This window comes from Heloderma suspectum, chromosome 2 (genome assembly GCF_057233095.1).
Source record: "Heloderma suspectum isolate Gila_16-S chromosome 2, 16-S_ref, whole genome shotgun sequence".
NCBI classification, from domain to species: domain Eukaryota; kingdom Metazoa; phylum Chordata; class Lepidosauria; order Squamata; family Helodermatidae; genus Heloderma; species Heloderma suspectum.
Window position 1 is genome coordinate 367,142,231 of NC_139459.1, and position 24,228 is coordinate 367,166,458.

At 44.8% G+C, this 24,228-nt stretch overlaps 1 protein-coding gene across 1 annotated transcript; it reads left to right on the forward strand.

The window, feature by feature from the left end:
• Positions 1 to 304: 304 nt before the first annotated feature.
• Positions 305 to 17,160, forward strand: LOC146355915 (vomeronasal type-2 receptor 26-like). The gene is made up of 5 exons (XM_084836442.1): positions 305 to 598; positions 12,162 to 12,389; positions 12,832 to 12,958; positions 15,565 to 16,463; positions 17,032 to 17,160. The coding sequence occupies exons 1-5, from the start codon at positions 305 to 307 to the stop codon at positions 17,158 to 17,160; spliced, it is 1,677 nt and encodes a 558-aa protein (XP_084692568.1).
• Positions 17,161 to 24,228: the final 7,068 nt, after the last annotated feature.

Consider the following 24,228-nt stretch of genomic DNA (forward strand, 5'->3'; position numbering starts at 1 on the left):
CATACTTTATGCACATTTACAAGTGTACATGTTTTTCGAACACATTTTTTTCTGTTCCATGAATCACACAGCAAGCTCAGGAATGTATGGATTTCAATCACAGGTTGTTTTCCGGTCTGCATTAAGTTCAAGGAGGTGTAAACTAGGTCAATTCTGGTAAAAAATGAACTGAATGGAATGTCTGATGCATCCCTATTTGTATGCCTCTTTCTGTAGTTCCTGCTCAGATTGGTAGCTTTTCTTTATTGATTCTGTTAAGTACATGCTAAGTTAAGTTCTGTTAAGTATTGATTCTTTTTGCAGTATGGTGACAAAGTTCTATCAGCATGTCCTGACTTTGGCATTTGCTGTAAATGAGATCAATAAGTATCCCCAACTCTTGCACAATATTACCCTGGGATTCTACATCTGTGATAGCTACTATGACATGAAGATGACCTATCGGACCACTCTGGAGCTACTCTTCAAATCACATAAATTTGTCCTCAACTACAAATGTGACACCCAGAAAAACCTCATCATGGCCATCATTGGGGGACTTGGGGCTGATATCTCCTTCCGTATGTCAGACATATTAAACCTTTACAACATTCCACAGGTAGGAGCTGTGTATGGATGTGTGGGTATTTTCATAAATTGCACAGATGGAGACATGAGTAGATGGAGGGGAGAATGTGTGGGAATTGGAGATATAAGATTGAAGGTTGAGAGAAAGAACGAACGAACGAACGAACTAAAGAACGAAAGATCATAAGTACTTTAAAAAATAAAGCCCAATGAAGAATGACAAAAGTCAGGCAGAATGCACAGGAAGCATGATATATTGAGATATTTTCCTCAGATTATTTCTGAAAATGAGGTTCTGACATTGCCCCAGTGAGTGAGAGAGTGTAACCAGAACTGAGCCAAGGTTATTTAAAAGTTAAATGTATTTGAAAATATATTTTAAAACTCAAAGCAGGAAAAAAGAACATAAGAACAAAGGAAGAGCCATGCTGGATCAAACCAAGGGTCCATATAGTCCACCATTCTGTTCACACAGTGGCCAGCCAGCTGTTGATTGGAAACTCACAAGCAAGACATAAGAGCATCAGCACCCTCCCACCCATATTCCCCAGCAACAGGTGCACACAGGCATACTGCTTCTGATACTGGAGGTAGCATGCAGCCATCAGGACTAGTAGCTTTATCCTCCATGAATTTGTCTAAACCCTTTTAAAGTAATCCAAATTGGTGGGCATCACTATGTCTTGTGGTAGCGAATACCATAGTTTAACTATGAGCTGTGTGAAGAAGGACTGTCCTGAATCCCCCACCAGTCAGCTTCATGGGATGGCCCCAGGTTCTAGCATTATGAGAGAGGGAGAAAAATGTCACCCTATCCACGTTCTCCACACAATGCATCATTCTGTACACCTCTATCATGTCTCCCCTTATTCGCCTTTTTTCCTAGCTAAATAATTCCAGCTCCTGTAACTTTCCCACATATGGGAGTTGCTCCAGCCCCTGGATCATTTTAGTTTCCCTCCTCTGCACTGTTTCCAGCTCTAAAATATGTTTTTTAGGTGCGGTGACCAGAACTGTACACAGTATTCCAAGTGTGGCCGCACCATAGATTTGTATAACAGCAGTATGATATTTGCAGTTTTATTTTCAGTTCCCTTCCTAATTAAGCCTAACACGAAGTTTGAGGGGTTTATAGCACCCACACACTTGATTGGCATTTTCATCAAGATGTCCACCACAACCCCAAGATCTCTTTCTTGGTCAGTCACTCACCACTAGATCAGATCCCATCAGGCTATACTTGAAGTTGGAATCTTTTGTCCCAACGTTCATCACTTTACACTTGCTTACCTTGAACTGCATTTGCCATGTAGATGCCCATTCTCCCATTTTGGAGAGATCCTTTTGGAGCTCTTCACAATCCCTTTTTGTTTTAACCACCCTAAATAATTTGGTGTCATTGGCAACCTTGGCCACTTCACTGCTGATTCCTAACTCCAGATCATTTATGAACAGGTTGAAAAGCATTGGTTCTAATACAAATCCCTATGGGATCCCACTATTTACATCCCTCCACTGGGAGAATTTACAGTTTATTCCTACTCTCTGCTTTCTGTTCTTTAACCAGTTACTGATCCATAAGAGGACCTCTCCTCTTATTCTATGACTGCTAAGTTTGTTCAGGAGTCCTTGGTGAAGGACTTTGTCAGTAGCCTTTTGGCAGTCCAAGTAGACAATGTCTACTGGATCACGCTTGTCTACATGTTTATTGACCCTCTCAAAGAACTTGAAAAGGTTAGTGAGACAGGACTTACTTTTACTGAAGCCGTGTAGATTCTTTTTCAACAAGGCTTGTCCTTTTATATGCTTACTAATTTTATCGTTAATAATGCTTCCTATTAGGGCTGTGCACAGACACACACACCCGGATCCGCTTCAGATGCCATTTCGGATTATCTGAAGTGACCTCTATCTGCCTCAGACCAATTTGGACCCCCTCCACTTTGTTGTTGTTGTTGTTGTTGTTGTTGTTCAGTCGTTCAGTCGTGTCCGACTCTTCATGACCCCATGGACCATAGCACGCCAGGCCTTCCTGCCCTGCGCTCTCTCCCGGAGCGTGCTCAAGTTCATATTCATTGCATCCGTGATGCTATCTAGCCATCTCATCCTCTGCCGTCCCCTTCTCCTTTTGCCAGATGTTAAGCTAACTGGCCTGTAATTACTTGGATCCTCCCTGGACCTTTAAAAAAAAATGGTGTTACACTGGTGTTACACTGGCTATCTTCCAGTCCTGTCAAAGGGGCAAAGTCAGAGCTTGGTACAGACGCTGATCTTAGGGACTTGTTGCATATTTTGGCTAGAAGATCAACAATTTCATATACGACTTCTTTCAGAACTCTAGGATGGATAGAGTGGCTCCCTTATAAGCCCTTTGTCCTGAACAGCTGAACCCCCACAGGGGACCTGAGTAATGATGTTTAGTTTAGTCTATTTAATATCTATAACATAATTTTTCCTATGAATAAGGAAAGAATGCACATTACTATAAAAAGTGAATGCAATGTAATAAATGTTTCTGAGAAATGCTATCATATATTGCAGGCTTCCTCAACCTCATGCCATCCAGGTTCAGGGACAGTGAATCCATCTCTTTCTCATGGTCAGATCATTGTTTGCAGAGGTTTAGACTTACAGCAGCTTTTCCCATCGGCAGCTTTTTGCCTTCTTGGTTGATTTTTGTTGTTCAGTCGTTAAGTCATGCCCGACTCTTCGTGACCCCATGGACCATAGCACGCCAGGCCTTCCTGCCCTGCGCTCTCTCCCGGAGCGTGCTCAAGTTCATATTCATTGCATCCGTGATGCTATCTAGCCATCTCATCCTCTGCCGTCCCCTTCTCCTTTTGCCTTCAGTCTTTCCCAGCATCAGGGTCTTTTCCAGGGAGTTTTCTCTTCGCATTAGGTGGCCAAAATATTGGAGCTTCAGCTTCATTATCTGTCCTTCCAATGAGCACTCAGGGTTGATTTCCTTTAGGATGGACTGATTTGACCTCCTTGCAGTCCAGGGGACTCGTAAGAGTCTTCTCCAGCACCACAGTTCGAAAGCATCAATTCTTCGGCGCTCAGCCTTCCTTATAGTCCAGCTCTCACAGCCATACATTACTACTGGGAAAACCATAGCTTTGATTAGACGGACCTTTGTCGGCAAGGTGATGTCTCTGCTTCTTACTATGCTGTCTAGGTTGGCCATAGCCTGTTTTTGGCGTTTTCCCATTGACTTGCATGGGAAAACACAAATGGATATAACTTTTTTTAGTTTTTAAGATACAGGCATGAAATTTGGGGACCTCTCCTCCCCCTTGGAGAGGAGGCCACCTGCAAAATTTCAGACAGCTTGGCCCAGTGGTTTTTGTGCTACATGAAGTTAAGTCTGATGTTTTCCACAGAAACTCTCAAAGCAAAGAGCTGTAACTTCTCCCTGTTTCCAAGTATGTATGTGACACCTTGGCCCCTCCCAGCCCCCCTCATGGGCATCGCATCCTCCAAAGCCTGGGCAGTTTGGCCCACTGGCTTGTGTGCTAGGCACAGGTTGAATTTGATATTCCCAGAAACTCAGACCAAACTCAGAAGGGAAAGTGCGTGGAAGCAGAGGTCCCTAATCTTTGAAGTGCAAAACAACCCTTATTCAGAAGAATCACCGGCTCAGCCTGTCTATGGCTGAATCCACACATACACACACAACTAGGGGCGGGAAAGACTGTGGGGAAGGGGGCACTGTCGTCATCTCAGAGATTTCTGCTTATAAGATGGCTCCACCACCTCCAAGGTGAGTTAAATCTAGAGGAATGATGGGACAATCACGAGTAAAAGCCACAGGGCAAATGCTTTCTGAAGAAGAAGAAACGTTTGGACAACCGGGGTCCACTGAGCCAGTGTGCATTTAAGTGAAAGCTCAGAGCCAAGCAGAGGTGGGCAGGTGGAGGTGGGCAGAGAAAGGCCAGCAGAAGGAGGCTGGCTGGCAGAGCCTGGTGGAGGCAGATGGGCTGGCAGATCCTGGGGCGGGCGGGCAGGCAGGCAGGCAGGCTGGTGGAGCCTGGAGGAGTCAGGCAGGCTCGCAGAGCCTGGGGCAGGCAGGCAGGCAGAGCCAGGGGAAATCAGGCAGGCTGGAGGAGCTTGGAGGGGGCAGGCAGGCTGGCAGAGCCTGAGGCAGGCAGGCAGGCAGGTGAAGCCTGGAGGAGGCAGGCAAGCTGGTGGAGCCTGGGGGAGGCTGGCAGGGTGGAGGGGCCCGGGGGAGGCAGGCAGGCAGGCTGGAGGAGCTTGGAGGATGCAGGCAGGCTGGCGGAGCATCAGGCAGGCAGGCAGGCAGGTGAAGCCTGGAGGAGGCAGGCAGGCTGGCGGAGCCTGGGGGAGGCAGGCAGACAAAGCCTGGAGGAAGCAGGCAGGCTGGCGGGGCCTGGGGGAGGCAGGCAGACAAAGCCTGGAGGAAGCAGGCAGGCTGGCGGGGCCTGGGGGAGGCAGGCTTTGCTCCGGGGTGCCTCAGTACTGCTCTGACGCGCCTCGTATCATGAGGATTCTGCACCAAATCAGCCCACTTTGCCTCATTATGTGGGCTTCGTAATGAGGCGGTGCACAGCCTACTTTCAACCAACTTACCTGGAACAGATGTTAAGCTAACTGGCCTGTAATTACTTGGATCCTCCCTGGACCTTTAAAAAAAAAATGGTGTTACACTGGCTATCTTCCAGTCCTGTCAAAGGGGCAAAGTCAGAGCTTGGTACAGACGCTGATCTTAGGGACTTGTTGCATATTTTGGCTAGAAGATCAACAATTTCATATACGACTTCTTTCAGAACTCTAGGATGGATAGAGTGGCTCCCTTATAAGCCCTTTGTCCTGAACAGCTGAACCCCCACAGGGGACCTGAGTAATGATGTTTAGTTTAGTCTATTTAATATCTATAACATAATTTTTCCTATGAATAAGGAAAGAATGCACATTACTATAAAAAGTGAATGCAATGTAATAAATGTTTCTGAGAAATGCTATCATATATTGCAGGCTTCCTCAACCTCATGCCATCCAGGTTCAGGGACAGTGAATCCATCTCTTTCTCATGGTCAGATCATTGTTTGCAGAGGTTTAGACTTACAGCAGCTTTTCCCATCGGCAGCTTTTTGCCTTCTTGGTTGATTTTTGTTGTTCAGTCGTTAAGTCATGCCCGACTCTTCGTGACCCCATGGACCATAACACGCCAGGCCTTCCTGTCCTCCACTCTCTCCCGGAGTGTGCTCAAGTCCATATTCATTGCATTGGTGATGCTATCTAGCCATCTCATTCTCTGCCGTCCCCTTCTCCTTTTGCCTTCAGTCTTTCCTAGCATCAGGGTCTTTTCCAGTGAGTTTTCTCTTCGCATTGGGTGGCCAAAATATTTGAGCTTCAGCTTCAGTATCTGTCCTTCCAATGAGCACTCAGGATTTATTTTCTTTAGTATGGACTGATTTGACCCCCTTGCAGTCCAGGGGACTCGTAAGAGTCTTCTCCAGCACGACAGTTCGAAAGCATTGATTCTTCGGCGCTCAGCCTTCCTTATAGTCCAGTTCTCACAGCCATACATTACTACTGGGAAAACCATAGCTTTGATTAGACAGACCGTTGTCGGCAAGGTGATGTCTCTGCTTCTTACTATGCTGTCTAGGTGTGCTATAGCTTTCCTCCCAAGGAGCAAACGTCTTTTAATTTCATGGCTACAGTCACCGTCTGCGGTGATCTTGGAGCCCAAGAAAGTAAAATCTGTCACTGCTTCCATTTCTTCCCCTTCTATATGCCAGGAAGTGATGGGGGCAGATGCCATGATCTTTGTTTTTTTAATGTTGAGTTTCAAACCAGCTTTTGCACTCTCCTCTTTCACCTTCAACAAGAGGCTCTTGAGATCCTCTTCGCTTTCTGCCATTAGGGTGGTATCGTCTGCGTATCTGAGGTTGTTGATAATTCTCCCAGCAATCTTAATTCCGACCTGTGATTCATCCAACCCGGCGTTTCTCATGATGTACTCTGCATATAAATTAAATAAGCAGGGCGACAATATACAGCCTTGTCGTACTCCTTTCCCACTTTTGAACCAGTCGGTTTTTCCATGTCCGGTTCTTACTGCTGCTTCTTGACCCTTGTACAGGTTTCTCAGGAGACAGGTAAGGTGTTCTGGTACTCCCATCTCTTTCAGAATTTGCCACAGTTTGTTGTTATCCACACAATCAAAGGCTTTAGCATAGTCAATGAAGCAGAAATAGACGTTTTTCTGGAATTTTCTTGCTTTCTCCATGATCCAGCGAATGTTGGCGATTTGATCTCTAGTTCCTCCACCTCTTCGAAACCCAGCTTGTACTTCCGGTCGGTTCGCATACTGCTGAAGCCTAGCTTGTAGGATTTTGAGCATCACCTTGCTGGCATGTGAAATGAGCGCAATTGTGCGGTAGTTTGAACACTCTTTGGCGTTGCCCTTCTTTGGAATTGGAATGTAAACTGACCTTTTCCAGTCTTGTGGCCATTGTTGAGTGTTCCAAATTTGTTGGCATATTGAGTGCAGCACTTTAACAGCATCATCTTTTAGGATTTTAAATAGCTCAGCTGGAAGACTGTCATCTCCGCTAGCTTTGTTGTTAGTAATGCTTCCTAAGGCCCACTTGACTTCACTCTCGAGGATGTCCGGCTCAAGTTCAGTGACCGCACTATCATGGCTATCAGGGACATTCAGATCTTTCCTGTATAGTTCTTCTGTGTATTCTTTCCACCTCTTCTTAATCTCATCTGCTTCTGTTAGGTCCCTGCCTTCTTTGTCCTTTATCATGCCCATCTTTGCACAAAACGTTCCCTTGAGATCTCCGATTTTCTTGAAGAGATCTCTAGTCTTTCCTATTCTATTGTTTTCCTTGATTTCTTTGCATTGTTCATTTAAGAAGGCCTTCTTGTCTCTCCTTGCTATTCTCTGGAACTCTGCATTCAGTTGGATATATCTTCCCCTTTCTCCCTTGCTTTTCGCTTCCCTTCTTTCCTCGGCTACTTGTAAAGCCTCATCAGACAGCCACTTTGCTTTCTTGCATTTCTTTTTCTTTGGGATGGATTTCGTTGCTGCCTCCTGAATATGTTACGGACCTCCGTCCATAGTTCCTCAGGCGCTCTGTCTATCAGGTCTAATCCCTGAAATCTATTCCTCACCTCCACTGTATATTCATAAGGGATATGATTTAGGTCATACCTGAACGGTTTAGTGGTTTTCCCTACGTTCTTCAATTTAAGCCAAAATTTTGCAATAAGACGCTCATGATCTGAGCCACGGTCAGCTCCAGGTCTTTGTTTTTACTGACTGTATAGAGCTTCTCCATCTTTGGCTACAAAGGACATAATCAATACTTCGATATTGACCATCTGGTGATGTCCATGTGTAGAGTCGCCTCTTGTGCTGTTGGAAAAGAGTGTTTGCTATGATCAGTGTGTTCTCTGGCAAAACTCTATTAGCCTTTGTCCTGCTTCATTTTGTACACCAAGGCCATGCTTGCCTGTTATCCCGGTGATTTCTTGACTTCCTACTTTAGCATTCCAATCCCCTATGCTGAAGAGGACCTCTTTTTTTGGTGTTAGTTCTAGAAGGTATTGTAGGTCTTCATAGAACCGATCAGCCTCAGCTTCTTCCGCCTCAGTGGTTGGGGCATAGACTTGAATTACTGTGATGTTGAATGGTTTGCCTTAGATTCATACTGAGATCATTCTATCATTTTTGAGATTGTACCCCAATACTGCTTTTCCCACCCTTTTGTTGACTATGAGTGCTACTCCATTTCTTCTATGGGATTCTTGCCCACAGTAGTAGATATAATGGTCACCTGAATTAAATTCGCCCATGCCTGTCCATTTTAGTTTGCTGATTCCCAAGGTGTGGCCTCCAATTATGGATCAGTCTCCCTCATGAGGCCCTGCCTGTGCCAGCTTTGTTGGTGCCAAGTTAAGGCTTTCCTCTTCTCTCAGGCATTTGGCAGCATATGCCTGAGGTTTTAATCAGGACCTGGATTTTTCTTGTTTAAAAATTGATTAGACATATGTGTGTCTGTGTGTGTCCTGTCGGTTCAAATATTCGCATGTAAATGGGTTTTAATACTATATATACTGTGTTTGTAATGGTTCTTAATCTTTGTCAACCACCCAGAGAGCTTTGGCTAGAGGGTGGAATAGAAATGTAATGAATAAATTAAAAATTGAATCCAGGTACGAGGTGGCCCAAAAGTAGGTATACAGTTGTTTAGAATGTTGATGGGAGGGGGAGAGAATGTGTGAGTAGAAGATCTGTGGGTGGAGTCAGAATGACAGTTGGGAAGAGTGAGTGACAGGGAGTGACAGTTAAATCAGTTAAGTGTAGAGAGTGAGGGGAGTGAGGCCCTTAAGTAGGTATACAGTTGTTTAGTTGTTTAGTTTTTTTTTTTTACTGATATTGTGAATGATGGCAGCAAACTTCAGTCAAGAACAAAGGAAGTGGATTCTAAAGCAGTACTGGAAGACTGAAGATGCTGAGCAGGTGCGCACAGCGTGGCAAGAAGCATCTGACACTCCTCCACCAACACGTCTGACAATTTATCGTCTTAGAGATACATTTGAAGCAACAGGTGCAGTGGCTAATGCACCGAAATCTGGACGTCCTAGGACGTCTATGACAGAGGAAAATGAAATGAGAGTCGCTCTGACATTTGTGAACAGTCCGAAAAAGTCCACACAACGTGCGTCTAAGCATCTATCCATACCTAGAACGTCCTTGCAACACTTAATGCGTAAATTGAAATGGAAGCCATACAGTCCAAGACTGTTATATGGTCTTCTGGAGGACGACCCAGACTGTCAGTTGCAATTTTGTGAGATGATGCATAACCAAATCTCTAACGAACCAGACCTCCTTGATAAGATCATCTGGTCAGATGAGGCTTCTTTCAAGTTGTCAGGCCACGTGAACAGGCATAACTGTGTGTATTGGGCAGATGAAAATCCTCATTTGACTATCACATCTCAACTGAACCAGCCAGGTGTCACAGTATGGGGTGCACTGTCCAGCGAAGATGTTGTAGGACCGGTTTTCTTCAATGCAACTGTGGATAGTAACAATTACCTAAACATGTTACGCGACATGGTAGTGCCACAACTCAGAACCAGGGCTAACTTCGCCGAACTGCTCTTCCAACAAGATGGGGCACCTCCTCATTATGCTTTTGCAGTAAGGGACTATCTTGACAACACCTTCCCACAGCATTGGATCAGACGACGTGGCAGCATTGAATGGCCGCACGTTCACCCAACTTAACACCAACGGACTTCTTTTGAGGGGGCTTAGTAAAGAATAAGGTTTTTGAGAGGAATCCCCAGACGGTGGACGAATTAAAAGAGTTCATCTCGGAAGCATTTATGGACATTGATGCAGACCGGAATTTGTGTCATACTGTGTGTCAACAGTGTTCTGGACTGGTTCGAGGAATGTTGCAACATTGATGGAATACATTTCGAGCACTTACGAGATTAAACAGTGTTAAACAAATGTAAATGTAATAAACAATGTAATAAAATGCAAATAAACTATACCGTATACCTACTTTGGGGCTACTCTGTATATTGATTGCAACTCCCATCATTGACCATTCTGCCTGGCATGATGGGTATTGTAGGCCAACACATCTGGAGGGCACCTGTTTGGGAAGGCTGGTGCTGGTATACTATATTTGTATCCAATGTTTTGATTTAACTGTCATTGAGCTTTCTATCCTCAAAGCTTGCGTTTACTTAAGCAAATGTTCATTGCACAAGCAGACACATACATAGGCGCAGACTCAGACATTCCTGCTAACCAGCCTGCAGAATAACCAGATGTTTTCTTTTAGCTCACCTATGGCTCCTTTGCCCCAGAGGAGAGTTTCACAACGCAGTTTCCTTCTTTTTACCGCATGGTCCCAAGTGAGGCCCATCAGTACACTGGGATTATCCACTTGCTTAAGCATTTTGGGTGGACATGGGTCGGCCTCCTTGTTGTGGATGATGAGAGTGGAGCACATTTCTTGCAGGTTCTGGAGCCTTTGCTTTCCCAGAATGGAATCTGTTCAGCCTTCGTGGAAAGAATTCCCAAACAAGCTGTTTGGTTTTCAAAAGAGAGCTTTGGTCACCTGAAATCAAATATATATGTACATTTTACAGGCAGTAAAGCCAATATAGTTGTTTTCTATGGAGAAACTATGAGCATTATACTGCTGAAGATTGTGAACGATTACATAGAAGAAAAGTTTGAAAAGTTGTGGATTATGACAGCCCAGATGGATTTTGCATTAACGAGATTTGGAGACTCCGATTTGCAATTGTTGTACGGTGCCCTTTCCTTCACTGTTCACTCAAATGAACTTAAAGGGTTTGATAAATTTCTTCTAACAATAAAACCTTGCAGGACACAAACAAATACTTTACTCAAGGAGTTCTGGGAACAAGCATTCGACTGTTCTTTTCCCGATTGCAATGAGCCAACAAGAGATAGTGAAGCATGTTCTGGGGAAGAGTGGCTGGAGAATCTTCCTGGGGCATTTTTTGAAATGCATGTGACTGGCCACAGTTACAGTATTTACAATGCTGTCTATGCTGTGGCACATGCTTTGAATGCCCTAATCTCATCTAAACTGAAAGCAATGGTGGAATGTAAAAGATTTAAATTCCAAGACCTCAAACCTTGGCAGGTAATATCTTCACAATTAAATGTCTTTGTTGCCATGAACAGATGAGTAAAAAGTGAGACAACATCCTGCTTCCTCCTCCATGAATAACTAGTGAAATAGTGTCATATTGACAAAGCTTGGTGGATTCATATTTCCTCTTAGTCATGGAGCTTGGAATTAATTTAGATGTAAATGTTCAGCTTTTTATTGCAAAAGCAGATACACTGTTTATTAGACTGAGTCTAGATGTCTACATGAAATGGGAAAGGAAGAGTGTTTGTTCCTAAATCTCACCATGAAGATTTCAATGGGTGGGATGCAAATAGTGCCATAGTTAGGGATGGAGACTTCTGTCAAGCTTGGTGTCACCATGATTGTCTTTTTTTGAAGTCAAGGTCAATCAGTTTAGTTTCTGCCTGTACGTGGATTTTTTAAAAAATCTTTACCAAAATCTGTATGCATTTTTTGTCATTTATTCTTTAATTCACACATTAATGTACATATTTTTAAACTTAATGCATTTTTGGATGCATGCACCCACTGACTAAAGCACATCTGTGGACATTTTAGAAATGGACACATTTTTCTTTGTGTATTTTCCTCATTTGCACATGTTGGCCAACACATTTTTGTTTTGTTTTGTTTTGTGGAACACATCATAGGCTCAGAAATGTATGGATTTCTGACCACAAATTGTATTCAGGTCCATTCTGAGTCTGGATGAATTTGGTAACCCATTTTTAAAACATCCCAAACATATTTATCACACTTGTCGAGCCATATTTAGAGTAGGCCCTTTTAAATCAATAGGACTTAAGATGGTCATGATTAACTTATGACCTACTGATTTCAATAGTTCCTCTCTAAATAAGAATGAGTCTGGATCCAACCCAATGTCTTTTTTTTTTTTTAATCCCTCCCTCTTCCCACTAGCTCCATCCATTTCTTCAAGGCATTTCATTTAACAACTCAGCTGGAGAAACGGTGTCTTTTAATGATAAGATGGAAATGGGAGGTGGATTTGACATAATAAACATGGTCATATTTCCAAACACCTCCTTCCTTAGAGTGAAAGTTGGAAAGATGGATCCCCAGGCACTTGAAGGAAAAGAATTCACTATTAATGAGGATATAATTGTATGGCCCAAATATTTTAATCAGGTATGGATATTAAAGTGTTTTAAATTTCTCAGTCCATTTTCTGGAAGGATTTTTCAAAAACCAGACATGTCCTTTGCTGTGAAACTTGCCCGGTTATGGGTTATTAGTCTCTATGATAAAGTCAGTGCCTCCAATCACATAATACATAAAGAATGAGGCATCCCACACAACATTCAAAAACAATTTTAAAATTTTTTTAGAACTAAAACCTGTTTGCCATGCCTCAATTATTTTTGTTTGAGTTGTTAGGGAAGTGAATAAAATTATTTTCCTGATAACACTGGCCCATGAAATCAGCAAAGCTCAGGAAATGATTTACTGCATTTTCAGTGGTACGTTCCATTGTCCTAGGACAACTACTATTATTTTTTTAAATCAGGTGATGACCAACACAAAATTTCTGATGCGTCCCCACCTGAACTCCTCTCCTGTTTGCCAGCAGGTGCTGCCCATTTCATTGTGTGCCAATTCCTGCACTTCTGGTTTTCAGAAGGAAAAGAAGGAAGGGGAGAAATTTTGTTGCTACAATTGTGTTCCATGCCCAGAGGGGAAGATTTCAAACATGACGGGTAAGTGAAACATTATACCATGTTTTTCAACAGAAAGAGGTTATACAAGTGAAAATTTACCAGCTGAAAAATTACACATATGCATGTGTGACGTATCACCCCTCCCCCACCTGTGATTATTATATCATCACCACCCCTCCTAAATCTTTTTACAGCACCAAGTACAAATTCTAGTTCCAGAATTTTAGTACCTCTATATTCTCTCAACCTCTCCTTGAGATAACGCCTTAGAGAGAGTGTGTGTGGAAGGAATACATCAGTTATAACTTCAGTAACCACTACTGTGGTGTTTTTCTCCTTTTTAAAGAAAAGCTTTCCATACACCTTTCTTAGGGTGCTGCCACCACCCTCCTCCTCATGAGAAGAGAACCTTCAACGTGTGTGGGAGAGTGTGGGTGTAAATTCATAGGCTATGGCTTATTTCTTTCATAGTTTCATTTAAGCCTTTTTCCGGTAACAAACAAGACCGAGAATGGTGTGGTTTGAAAGAACAAGTAAAAAATGAAATTTTCTTTACAAGGTATAAGATGTTTCAATGCAGTTTGAGTTTTATGTGGTAAAATTATTGCTTCAAGTTTTTCTTAATTCCTTACCTAACCTACCCCTTCTAATAATAAGGCATTGAAATAATAAATATACCTCCCTCCACCTCCCAAGGGAATCTAACCGCCCCCAAAGCTAGAGCTCGGTGCCCTAATCCTACTCCTCAGAAAGCCAATCCCTATCTAAGCCTCTAAAGAAAACCAACTGCCTCTTATTCCCTTGCTCTCCCAACAGAGGAAGGAACAGCTAATCAGGAGACGCCGTTCGAACTGTGAACATTCTAACTCCCCCCTCCCCGCTACTCACCATATGTTTGTCTGCATCAGTCATGCAGACAAACTTTCCAACATACAATTGAACAACAAAACGGAATCGCATTTCCAGCATCAAGAGGCTATACAAATGAACATTCACCAAATGAAAAAGTACACATATGCATGGAAATAGTACAGTTGGTTTGTCAATCGGTGGATACAGATGATATCAATATGATGCAGCCACCTTGTGAAGCTAAGCAGGTCTGGTTCTGGTCAGTGTCTGGATGGGAGACCACCTGAGAACTTCAGGTATCGTCCTTTGAATTTCATGATGGAAGAAAGGAGGTATCTAGAACCTCAGCAAGAACCTCAAGCCCAGGGCCCCAATCCAGCCATCCACATGACCCCACTTCCTTCTGTTGACTCCACCCCCTTTTCCCGAACCTCCGATCATTTGGTGGTTTCTGGGTACTTGTGCAGTTTCCCCCCATTCTAGAAGATTGATATGCTTCTCTTAAGGCTTAGGTACTGGCAGTCAGAGTTTTAAGCTACAATATGTTGGCTTGGGGGGAGGGGGTCTCGCTCATTTTGCCTTCAGCCCTTCCTACCACTGGAACATGGCCCCCGAGAGCTTCTCCAAATACAATTCAATGGGACTTAACTGGGAGTAAATAACTTACTCCTGTCCTGAGTAGACATGGATGGGATTTTGTTGTAAATGTACTAGATAAATAAAGAAGTGGTCAAGGTGAGGAAATTTCCCCATTTCTTAAATGTGTTCTAATGTGCATTGATACACATGATTAAGAACATAAGAAGACCCATGCTGGATCAGACCAAGGGTCCATCTAGGCCAGCGTTATGTTCACACAGTAGCCAACCAGCTTTTGACCAGGAACCCACAAGCAGGGCAAGAGTGCAACAGCACCCTCCCACCCATGTTCCCCAGCAACTGGTGTATATAAACTTACTGCCTCTGGTACTGGAGGTAGCACATAGCCATCATTACTAGTAACCACTGATAGCCTTCTCCTCCAGGTATTTATCTACCCCCCCCCTTTTAAAGCCATCCAAATTGGTGGGCATCACTACATCTTTAGGTAGCGAATTCCATAGTTTAACTAAGTGCTGTGCAAAGAAGTACTTTCTTTTATCTGTCCTGAATCTCCCACCAATCAACTTAATGGGATGACCCTGGGTTCTAGTATTTTCAGAGAGGGAGAAAAATATCTCCCTATCCATGTTCTCCACTCCATGCATAATTCTGTACACCTCTATCATGTCTCCCCTTACCCTCCTTTTTTCCAAGCTAAACAACCCCAGCTATTGTGATCTTTCCTCATAGGGGATATGTTCCAGCCCCTTGATCATTTTAGTTGCCCTTTTCTGCAACTTTCCTGATGGCTTTGCAGCATTCTGGGGTTACAGTTGTTCCACTGTTAATTGCTGATTTGTGGTCTTACCGTGGAATGAAGATTGAAGAACTATCTCTTCTTGTGTATTGCTGCAGTGCTTTTTCCAGTATTTCCTGGCCTTTTCTTTAGGAACTAGACAGTTGATAAGGGGCACTTCCAGCCAATAAAAATATTAACAGTAATAACAATAAAATGATATTGAAATGTCCTTTCAGATTATTTTGTTCAGTCAAATTCATTGTATTTGAAGCAGAGAAACCCTAATGGAGGGACCAGCCCTGTCATGGATCCACCCGAGCATGAACAGTGACTTGGATGCTGTGGCCAAAATGGTTGTAGTCACAAGATTTGTCCTCCATATCTCATGGCCCCTCTTCCTTTCTTTTTTCAGATACAAATGACTGTTTCAGATGTCCAGATGATCAATATCCAAGCAAAAAAAAAGATGGATGCATCCCCAAAGTTATAACCTTTCTTTCTTATGAAGAACCTTTAGGGATCAGTTTAGTCTTGGTTGCTGTTTCATTTTCCTGCATTACAGCTTTCACACTGGGGACATTTATTAAGCATGAAGACACCCCCATAGTCAAAGCTAACAATCAGGATCTCACCTACACTCTCCTCATCTCCCTGTTGCTCTGCTTCCTCTGTTCTTTCCTCTTTCTTGGAAGGCCAGGGAAGATAACCTGTTTTCTCCGACAGTCTGCTTTTGGCATCATCTTCTCCATAGCTGTGTCTTGTGTGTTGGCCAAAACCATCACTGTGGTTGTAGCCTTCATGGCCACCCAACCAGGATCCAGCATGAGGAAGTGGGTGGGGAAAAGATTGGCAAACTCCATAGTTCTTTCCTGCTCTCTCATCCAAGCTGGAATTTGTGCCATCTGGCTTGGAACCTCTGCTCCATTCCCAGATGTGGATATGAAGTCAGTGACAGAAGAGATTGTAGCAGAATGTAATGAAGGGTCTGTCCTCATGTTTTATCTCATCCTAGGCTACATGGGACTTCTGTCTATCATCAGCTTCACTGTGGCTTTCCTAGCAAGGAAGTTGCCTGACAGTTTTAATGAAGCTAGGTTCATCACCTTCAGCATGCTGGTATTTTCCAGTGTTTGGTTGTCTTTTGTTCCAACCTACCTGAGCACCAAGGGGAAATATATGGTAGCTGTGGAGATCTTTTCTATTTTAGCCTCCAGTGCTGGGTTACTGGGTTGTATCTTTTTCCCCAAATGCTACATTATCTTGCTGAGGCCTGAGATGAACAACAGGGATCAGCTTATGAAAAGAAAGAATGTAAGAATCTAACATGCTGGTCATATGCATTTCTCCTATGGAATGGAATCAGTAAGCCTTCTCTAAGAATCAGGTGAGGGCTGGCCTATCAGTTCTTCCAATTCAAGGCATTTTCCCTGTTCTGAGCAAATGCCACCACCACATTCCAAAATCATAGGGGTGAACATTGGTGAATACAACCTGTGATTGTATAATTAGCAGTTCTTCTTTAGTGGTGTATTTTCTTTTAATTCTATTGATCAGCAGTTGGAAATGGCAGCAGATTCTGGATGCAGGACAGTACAGCCTAGGCCAGGGGTGGAGAACCTCGGGTCTGTGGGCCAAATCTGGACCTCCTGGGGTCCCAATCCAGTTCTCTGGTGTTCTTCAGAGGGCCATGCCCCCTTCCCTTGGCTCCACCCCCAAATATGGGGGTCATTTTATATTTGAACCTACCTTTTTTGCTTTGGCCCCACCCTTTTGCCATCAGTCCCACCCACCACTGGAATGCTGTCCCAAAGAGCTTCTCCAAAATTGAGTTTGGCCATCAGGGTGAAAGTGGTTCCCCACCTCTGTCCTTGGCAATTAGGACCAGAATGGCTGTGAGGAGCAGGGGATCCGGCAGTCTGCAATGCAGACGATCAGTGTGGGAGAGGCCCTGGTCATGGCGCCTGGGCAACATGGCAGCACTGTACAGAACTTCTTCACAAAGGACTGAAGTGTCAGCACATTATATAATAAAGGATATGGCATTGTATGGTGCTGGAGAAGACTCTTACGAGTCCCCTGGACTGCAAGGAGGTCAAATCAGTCAATCCTAAAGGAGGTCAACCCTGACTGCTCATTGGAAGGACAGATACTGAAGCTGAAGCTCAAATATTTTGGCCACCTAATGCGAAGAGAAAACTCCCTGGAAAAGACCCTGATGCTGGGAAAGATTGAAGGCAAAAGGAGAAGGGGACGGCAGAGAATGAGATGGCTAGATAGCATCACCGATGCAATGAATATGGCCTTGAGCACACTCCGGGAAAGAGCGGAGGACAGGAAGGCCTGGAGTGCTGTGGTCCTTGGGGTCACGAAAAGTCGGACATGACTTAACGACTGAACAACATGGCATTGTAAAATATTATAGCTTGAAAAATGTTGTTTAAACTTAAATGTTTCAATTTGTTTTAAACTGCCCTCTCAAGTTAGAACTAGGCTGTGGTCTTGCATTTGCCATAATGCCATCTTTGTTGCCACCCCACCCCAACAGTTTTATATGATGACAAAAGCATTTTTCCCCCACAAATGGAAGGAAACCATCAACTGGCAACAATATCCAAATAAGCCAATGGCATCACCTACCCAGAACACATAGTAAACACTATTCCACAACCCAGAAGTATTAAACATATCACAGTGCCCACTCTAGTGCGGACTTCCATGCCAGAGTAAGCCAGAGGCCAGAACTTTCCATGGTCCTGCTTCCCTGCAAATATGGTCTTCAGAAACCTGGTAGCACAGAAACAGACAGCCTTCAAAAAACTGCCCTGTCAACAGAAGACCAAACAGTGGAGGAAGGATGGACATTCCAGCCAACTCCATGCAACAATGGAGAGAGTGTTATGGATGAAGAACCCATGATGAAGGGTGTTATGGCTGAAGAAGCTTTACGGCTTCCGAGGCGGGCCCAATCCGACCTGAGCAGATTCGGGGGGGGGCGACCTGCCTCAGCCCCAAACCCAAAGTGGGATTCAGATGGTGAACCCCGCTTCAGGTACCTCCGATGCCCCCGCACAAACCCCCTTACCTTGCCGCCACCTCCTCTGCCATCGTTGTCCTTGCCACCGCCTCCATCAATGCTGCCGCCACTGCCGCCCTCGCCGCCTTCTCCACCACCATCCTCGCTGCCGCTGCCCTCACCACCACCAACTGCCAAGGCCTGGACATGCGCAGCAACTGGTCTTCTTGCATGGAGTTGCCATTATTAAAATGGCAACCTCCTGGAACTTCCTGGAGGCTGCCACTTTAAAAATGGCACCCCCCTGCAGTAAGAGTCGTTGCGTGTGTCCAGGCCTCAGTAGTTGGCAGGGTGAGGATGGTGGCGGCGGTGGCGGCTGTGGTGGGGACAGTGGAGGCAGCGGTGGTGGTCACGGTGAGGATGACGGCGGTGGTGAGGGAGGCGGTGGCGAGGGCAGCGGCTGTGGCAGCAGCGGCTCAGGTAAGGGTCTGGAGGCACCGGGGGGCTGGGCCAGGGGGGCTGGGCCGTGGGGGCGAAGCTCCAAAGCGCACTGAGCACTTTGGAGAGCCCCCGACCTGCTCCGGGTCACTTCGTGCCCCTCCCGCTTTGCCTCAGAAGGGGCACAAAGTGACCCGAAGCAGCCCGCTTCAACTCGGGCAGAAGCAGTGCACAGCCCTATTTCAGACCACATGTACTGTTTCCCCTGCCAGTGCAAGCATTAGCTAAGAGCATTCTGGGATTTCCCTTGCCAGCACTAGTTCTAGCCTTAACAAGGAAAACTCAGGGCAGGATCCCCATGGCTCTACAGGTCACTCTGGAACTGGCCAATGGCTGTGGGCTGTGCACTCCTACCCATGGTCATTCAAAGTGTGGGGAGGGACAAGTGAGCCCCCACAGCTCAATATTCTCTCCCATGTAGTGATGGGCTACCTTCCCCTGGCTTGATTCTGACTGGGATCAGCCAAGATCAGTGACACCATAAACTGATACGATGAAAGTTCTTTTTTCTGAACTCTGCTACATTCACACGTAATTTTCCTTACACACACACACACACACACACCACATATCTGTCATCTGCTGCTGCACTGGTCGTGGTCGCTGTGGACTTGGGAGCTGGAAAGGAGGTTTCTCTTTCTCTCTCCTCTCTCCTCTTCCCCCTCTCTGGCTTCTGGAGTGAAAGGTACTATGGCAGCATCCTTGGTGCCTGGAACTAAGGCTGTGCATGGACACCCCCCCACACACACCTCCATTTGGAGGCTGATTTGGGGCCTTGGATTGGGTCACAATCCATCTCAGACCAATTCAGACCTTATCTGACCCAATTTGGACCCTGGATCCAAATCAAGATTCGGAAACCTGCATTATTCAGGTTTTATATTTTCCCCTTGACTTGCACTGGAAAACAGAAACGGCCATAACAGCCTTCTCTACATCATCCATTCGTCTGGAGAAGAATTACTGCTGGCACATCTCTTGTGGACTTGACATTTTATTTGTTTGTTTAATTGATCTCCCTCTCTCTCTCTCTCTCTCTCTCTCTCTCTCTGTGTGTGTGTGTGTGTGTGTCTGTCTGTCTGTCTGTCTGTCTGTCTTCCCCACAAAGAGCCCAGGGCAACCTGTCCCAGTCCTGCGTTGTTGGGACTACCATAACTGAAACAGTACAAACACTGATGAATGAGACATAATGACTTTTACATACATAACATTAATAACAATATGAGGAATGGTTTCCCCTCTGCACTGCAGTTGGCTCAGTTACTTTCAGCTTCTGATTAGGGTTTCTCTTGTAACTTCCATCTCCAAAGCACAATGCCCTGTAAGAGAGTGTCTCTAAATTCAAACTATTATCTCCAAAGAGACTATAGCACTGAGCACCCAGCATGCTACTTGTGCAGGTCTGTGTTGCATAAAACACCTTCCGTAGGTGCTGACACACTCCTCCAGGATCATTATGGGTTGCATCCAGATTTATGCTGGATCAACTGCACTGGTGGAAGTCGACTTCCCTGCCCCCTCCTTCCCACGGCATCCCCTTCCAGCCCCCTGAAGAGTCAGGAGACCATGCTGAATGGGTTGAGCTGTGGTGTGAGGGGGGGATGATCCCCCCAAATCAGGGGCGTGTTTCCATGCTATCGGCTTCACTTTGTTTGCACCTTTGTTGCGATGTTTCCCCAATCACATCTTCTCCCTATTTCCTCTTTCCGCAGCCCATAAAGACCCAGCTTATCATTGCTGTAGCCCGGGGCTCTGTGCTGTTTCCACTGAGCTCTAATCAAATTATTTTCTTGATGCTGGGTGGAGTCTGAGTGGAGTCTGGGTTGAGTCCCATTACCTCATCAGTGTTCCCGCCTCCTTGGTCATGTTTCCAGGACAATGGAAGAAGAAGCGAATGGAGGAGCATCAGATTTTTAAAAAGGAATCAGCTTTGCTGTGAAGAGAGCCCCCCCCCCCCGCTTTCTCCTTTCTCCTGAAAGTCTAGATGCTCCTGCATTTCAGGAGCAAATGGGAGTTACTTCCAAGTAGACACACATATGCTTGGGCTGGGAAAGGGGGGGACACAAAGAGGGAAACCAGCCCCCATTTTAACCCGGAGAACCTCATTGACCACAGTGGGAGTTACTTCTGACAAGACAGTAATGGGTTTGTTGTGGGAAAGAAAGCGAAACCAGCCCCCATTTTAACACACAGGATCTCTATATGGAAGCTGTGAATGAGTTATGTCCTAAGGCAATGGACCAAAGCCTCGAGATTGCACTATTTCAGGAATTGGACTTAAAAATGTGCCATTTGAATTGGGGGGGAATCTCTGTAAGTTCTGATGTAGGCATTCAAAGGCAAGCCTCATTAAGCACAATGGGAGTTACTTCTGAGGAGACACTAATAGGTTTGTTGTGGGAAAGAGTCCAAAACTAGTCCCCATTTGAATGCACAGGATCTCTATGTGGAAGCTGTGAAGGAGTTACGTCATAAGGCAATGGACTGAAGCCTCAAGATCGTTCTTAATTGCATTTAAAGAATTGGGCTTTGATATGTACCATGTCTATTGAGGGGCTTCTCTGTTATTTCTGTGGTCATTGAGAGGGCAAGCCTCATTCAGCACAATGGGAGAAAACACTCCTTGACTGGGCTTATGGGCTGTGTTCTAGTGCTTATTTTCAATGATGTTTTAAAAGTTGGTCCCTTGGCATCCTGCTCTAAAATGGTGATGAAACTTCTGGGAAACAGGGAGGGAAAGGGTTGGGTCACTGAGGTCAAAGCGACACACCCACAAAGGCCGGGCTACACGCCCCATGGGCAGGACTATGATACCAAACCCAGTGCGGTTGTGGAAACAGGTCAGTAATGGAGCAGATCCCAAATCTAACCCTGCATCTTTACCACCATTATTATTAACGTTATGTTCATAAAAGTCATTATGTCTCATTCATCAGTGTTTGTATTATTTCACTTATGGTAGTCCCAACAATGCAGGACTGGGATAGCTTGCCCTGGGCTCTTTGTGGGGAAGATAGAGAAAGAGAGAGAGAGAGAGAGAGAGAGAGAGAGAGAGAGAGAGAGAGAAATCAATTAAACAAACAAATAAAATGTCAAGTCCACAAGAGATGTGCCAGCAGTAATTCTTCTCCAGACGAATGGATGATGTAGAGAAGGCTGTTATGGCCATTTCTGTTTTCCAGTGCAAGTCAAGGGGAAAATATAAAATCCGAATAATTCAGGTTTCCGAATCTTGATTTGGATCCAGGGTCCAAATCAGGTCAGATAATGTCTGAATTGGTCCAAGATGGATTGTGACCCAATCCAAGGCCCCAAACCAGCCTCCGAATTGAGGTGGGGGGGATCCGTGCACACCCTTAGTTCCAGGCACCAAGGAACACCCAGACAGCTTCATGGATAAATAGGGATGCCAATGTCAAGAGTTCAAGTCACAGTTAGGCAAATGGTCTAATTGATCCCATTCATCAGTGGGTCCCATCCTGAAACTGCTGATATTCTGAGGGGAAGGTGATTGCCCCATACTGCTCATCACAGGGCTGCATGATTGTAACAATTACTTAATTGATTAATTAATTAATTCAGGGAGGGACTATAGATTAGTGGTAGAACTACTGTTTGACATGGGAAAGGACCAAGGTTAAATACCTTACATTTCCAGGTAAAAGGATCAGAGTAGCTGGTGGTGTGCAAGACCTCTGTCTACCTAGAGAGCCTGCTGTTGCACTCCTGTCCTGCTTGTGGGTTCCCAGTAGACAGCTGGTTGGCCACTGTGTGAACAGAATGCTGGACTAGATGGACCCTTGGTCTGATCCAGCAGGGCTCTTCTTAAGTTTAGAGGCTGAGCACATAATACTCTGCTGGATACCCACATAGTCTGATGCCTGGTATAAGGGCACATTTCTGAATTTGCTAGCTCAGCCTGACATATAGTGAAGCACATGCACACCAAACCAAAAGCATGTGCAGTTGCTATGTAGGCATCTTCTATACATGGGAACTACTGGAACATGGATTCTACTCCAGAACATGGATACAACCCGGTCTAGTTACTCTCCCCTGCTGAAGGTACCTTTAAGGGAGGGATGGGCAATTTGTGCTCATCGGATGTTTTGGCCTACAACTCCCATCAGCCCTAGTCAGCATAGCCAGTGGTGAGGAATGATTGGAGTTGTAGGCCAAAACATCTGGAGGGTCACAAGTTGATTTCACCCATGGGATTGAGACATCGCCTTTGATAACAGGAATCTGCTGACAAATGTGAAAGACCAGAAGATACAGTTTGAAGCTAGGAATGGACCAACCACCTTTTTTCTGTTGCCTATACATTGCTCCATTAGAGAGCCTGTTTCGTTTACCAGGATCAATCAACAACTCTACCATCTCCTCCCATTGTTATCTCTGAAGGAGGTTATGGGGACCATGTGAATTAAAAACAACTTGGGCAATAACATCATTTTGACTGAAGCTATCCTACCCAACAGCAATAGCTTCAGTTTTCCTTGCTATGGGGTTCAGGTTTAATATTTGTAATTACTGGGTTATAATTTCTGTTGACCAGCTGGTGAATATCTTTAGAGATAACCACTCCCTAGTATCTCAAGGAAGAGGACTGAATTATCACATCGAACATATTCTGAATCATCTGCTGGGTTTCCTGAGGCACATTTTCACACAGCAATGTCAATAGGGCCCCCCGAGAATTCTGGAAAAGGAGCAGTATTTCATTAAGGGCTGGCATGGCCTTCTCCACATTCAAAACACACGTTATTGTCATCAGCAAAGAGGTTTACCAAATGTTTCTGATCCCAGAGATTACCCCTTCCATTCTGAGACCCTGCCTTTTTACCAGGGCCAAGGGCTCTATTGCTAGAGCAAATTAAGACCAGAGACAGTGGACATCCCTGCCTGAGGCCCATCAAAAGGGATACTGGAGTCCAGTCCATTAATCTGAATCACAGCCTCTGATTTCTGATGAAGCTGTCCAATTAATTCTATTTCTCATTTATCATGGTGCAGTTCAAAATTCAGAAGAGATTTGAAATCTCATGCATTTCAGTCTTACCATAGTGCCACATGAAACAGCATAAGGACGGTGAGGGTTTCTAGAAGAGGGCTCCCTCTCACTGCTTAACCCCTCCTGCCAGCAACTGATGGAAGCAACAAACAGGCCTGGGTCATTTGGGGGAAACTGTGGGGAACCAGAAGGGAATGAGAACCACCCCCACCCAAAGACTGGTGGTCAATGTATCTGAAATCACACTTTATTACCTGGGTATGTATACACGTGTAGCCTGCAAAGGAACTACAATTTGGGAACAGGTTACATGGGTTTTTAAAGGAAAACATAGCAAAATATGAAGAGAAAGACTTTAGCCAATTAAAAGTTTACATATGTTATCTATATCCAATCACATTAGGGTTGGGGTGCTTACGTATGCATCAGTGCTTCCTAAGTGTGAATATACCCCTAAACACAGCTGGGGCACAATGATCTGCAAATTCCTCCTGTCAGGCAGTACCTTATCCCAGTAGGGCATGGTTTTGTGCCTACCCATGGCCCATGAG

What these genes read in the sequence shown, in the direction of transcription:
- LOC146355915 (XM_084836442.1), top strand. Translation starts at nt 305, where the DNA reads ATGGTGACAAAGTTCTATCAGCATGTCCTGACTTTGGCATTTGCTGTA. An exon ending in ACCTTTACAACATTCCACAG is followed by an intron (nt 599 to 12,161) that starts GTAGGAGCTGTG and finishes TCTTCCCACTAG; the next exon opens with CTCCATCCATTTCTTCAAGG. An exon ending in AGCTTATGAAAAGAAAGAAT is followed by an intron (nt 16,464 to 17,031) that starts GTAAGAATCTAA and finishes CTTGGCAATTAG; the next exon opens with GACCAGAATGGCTGTGAGGA.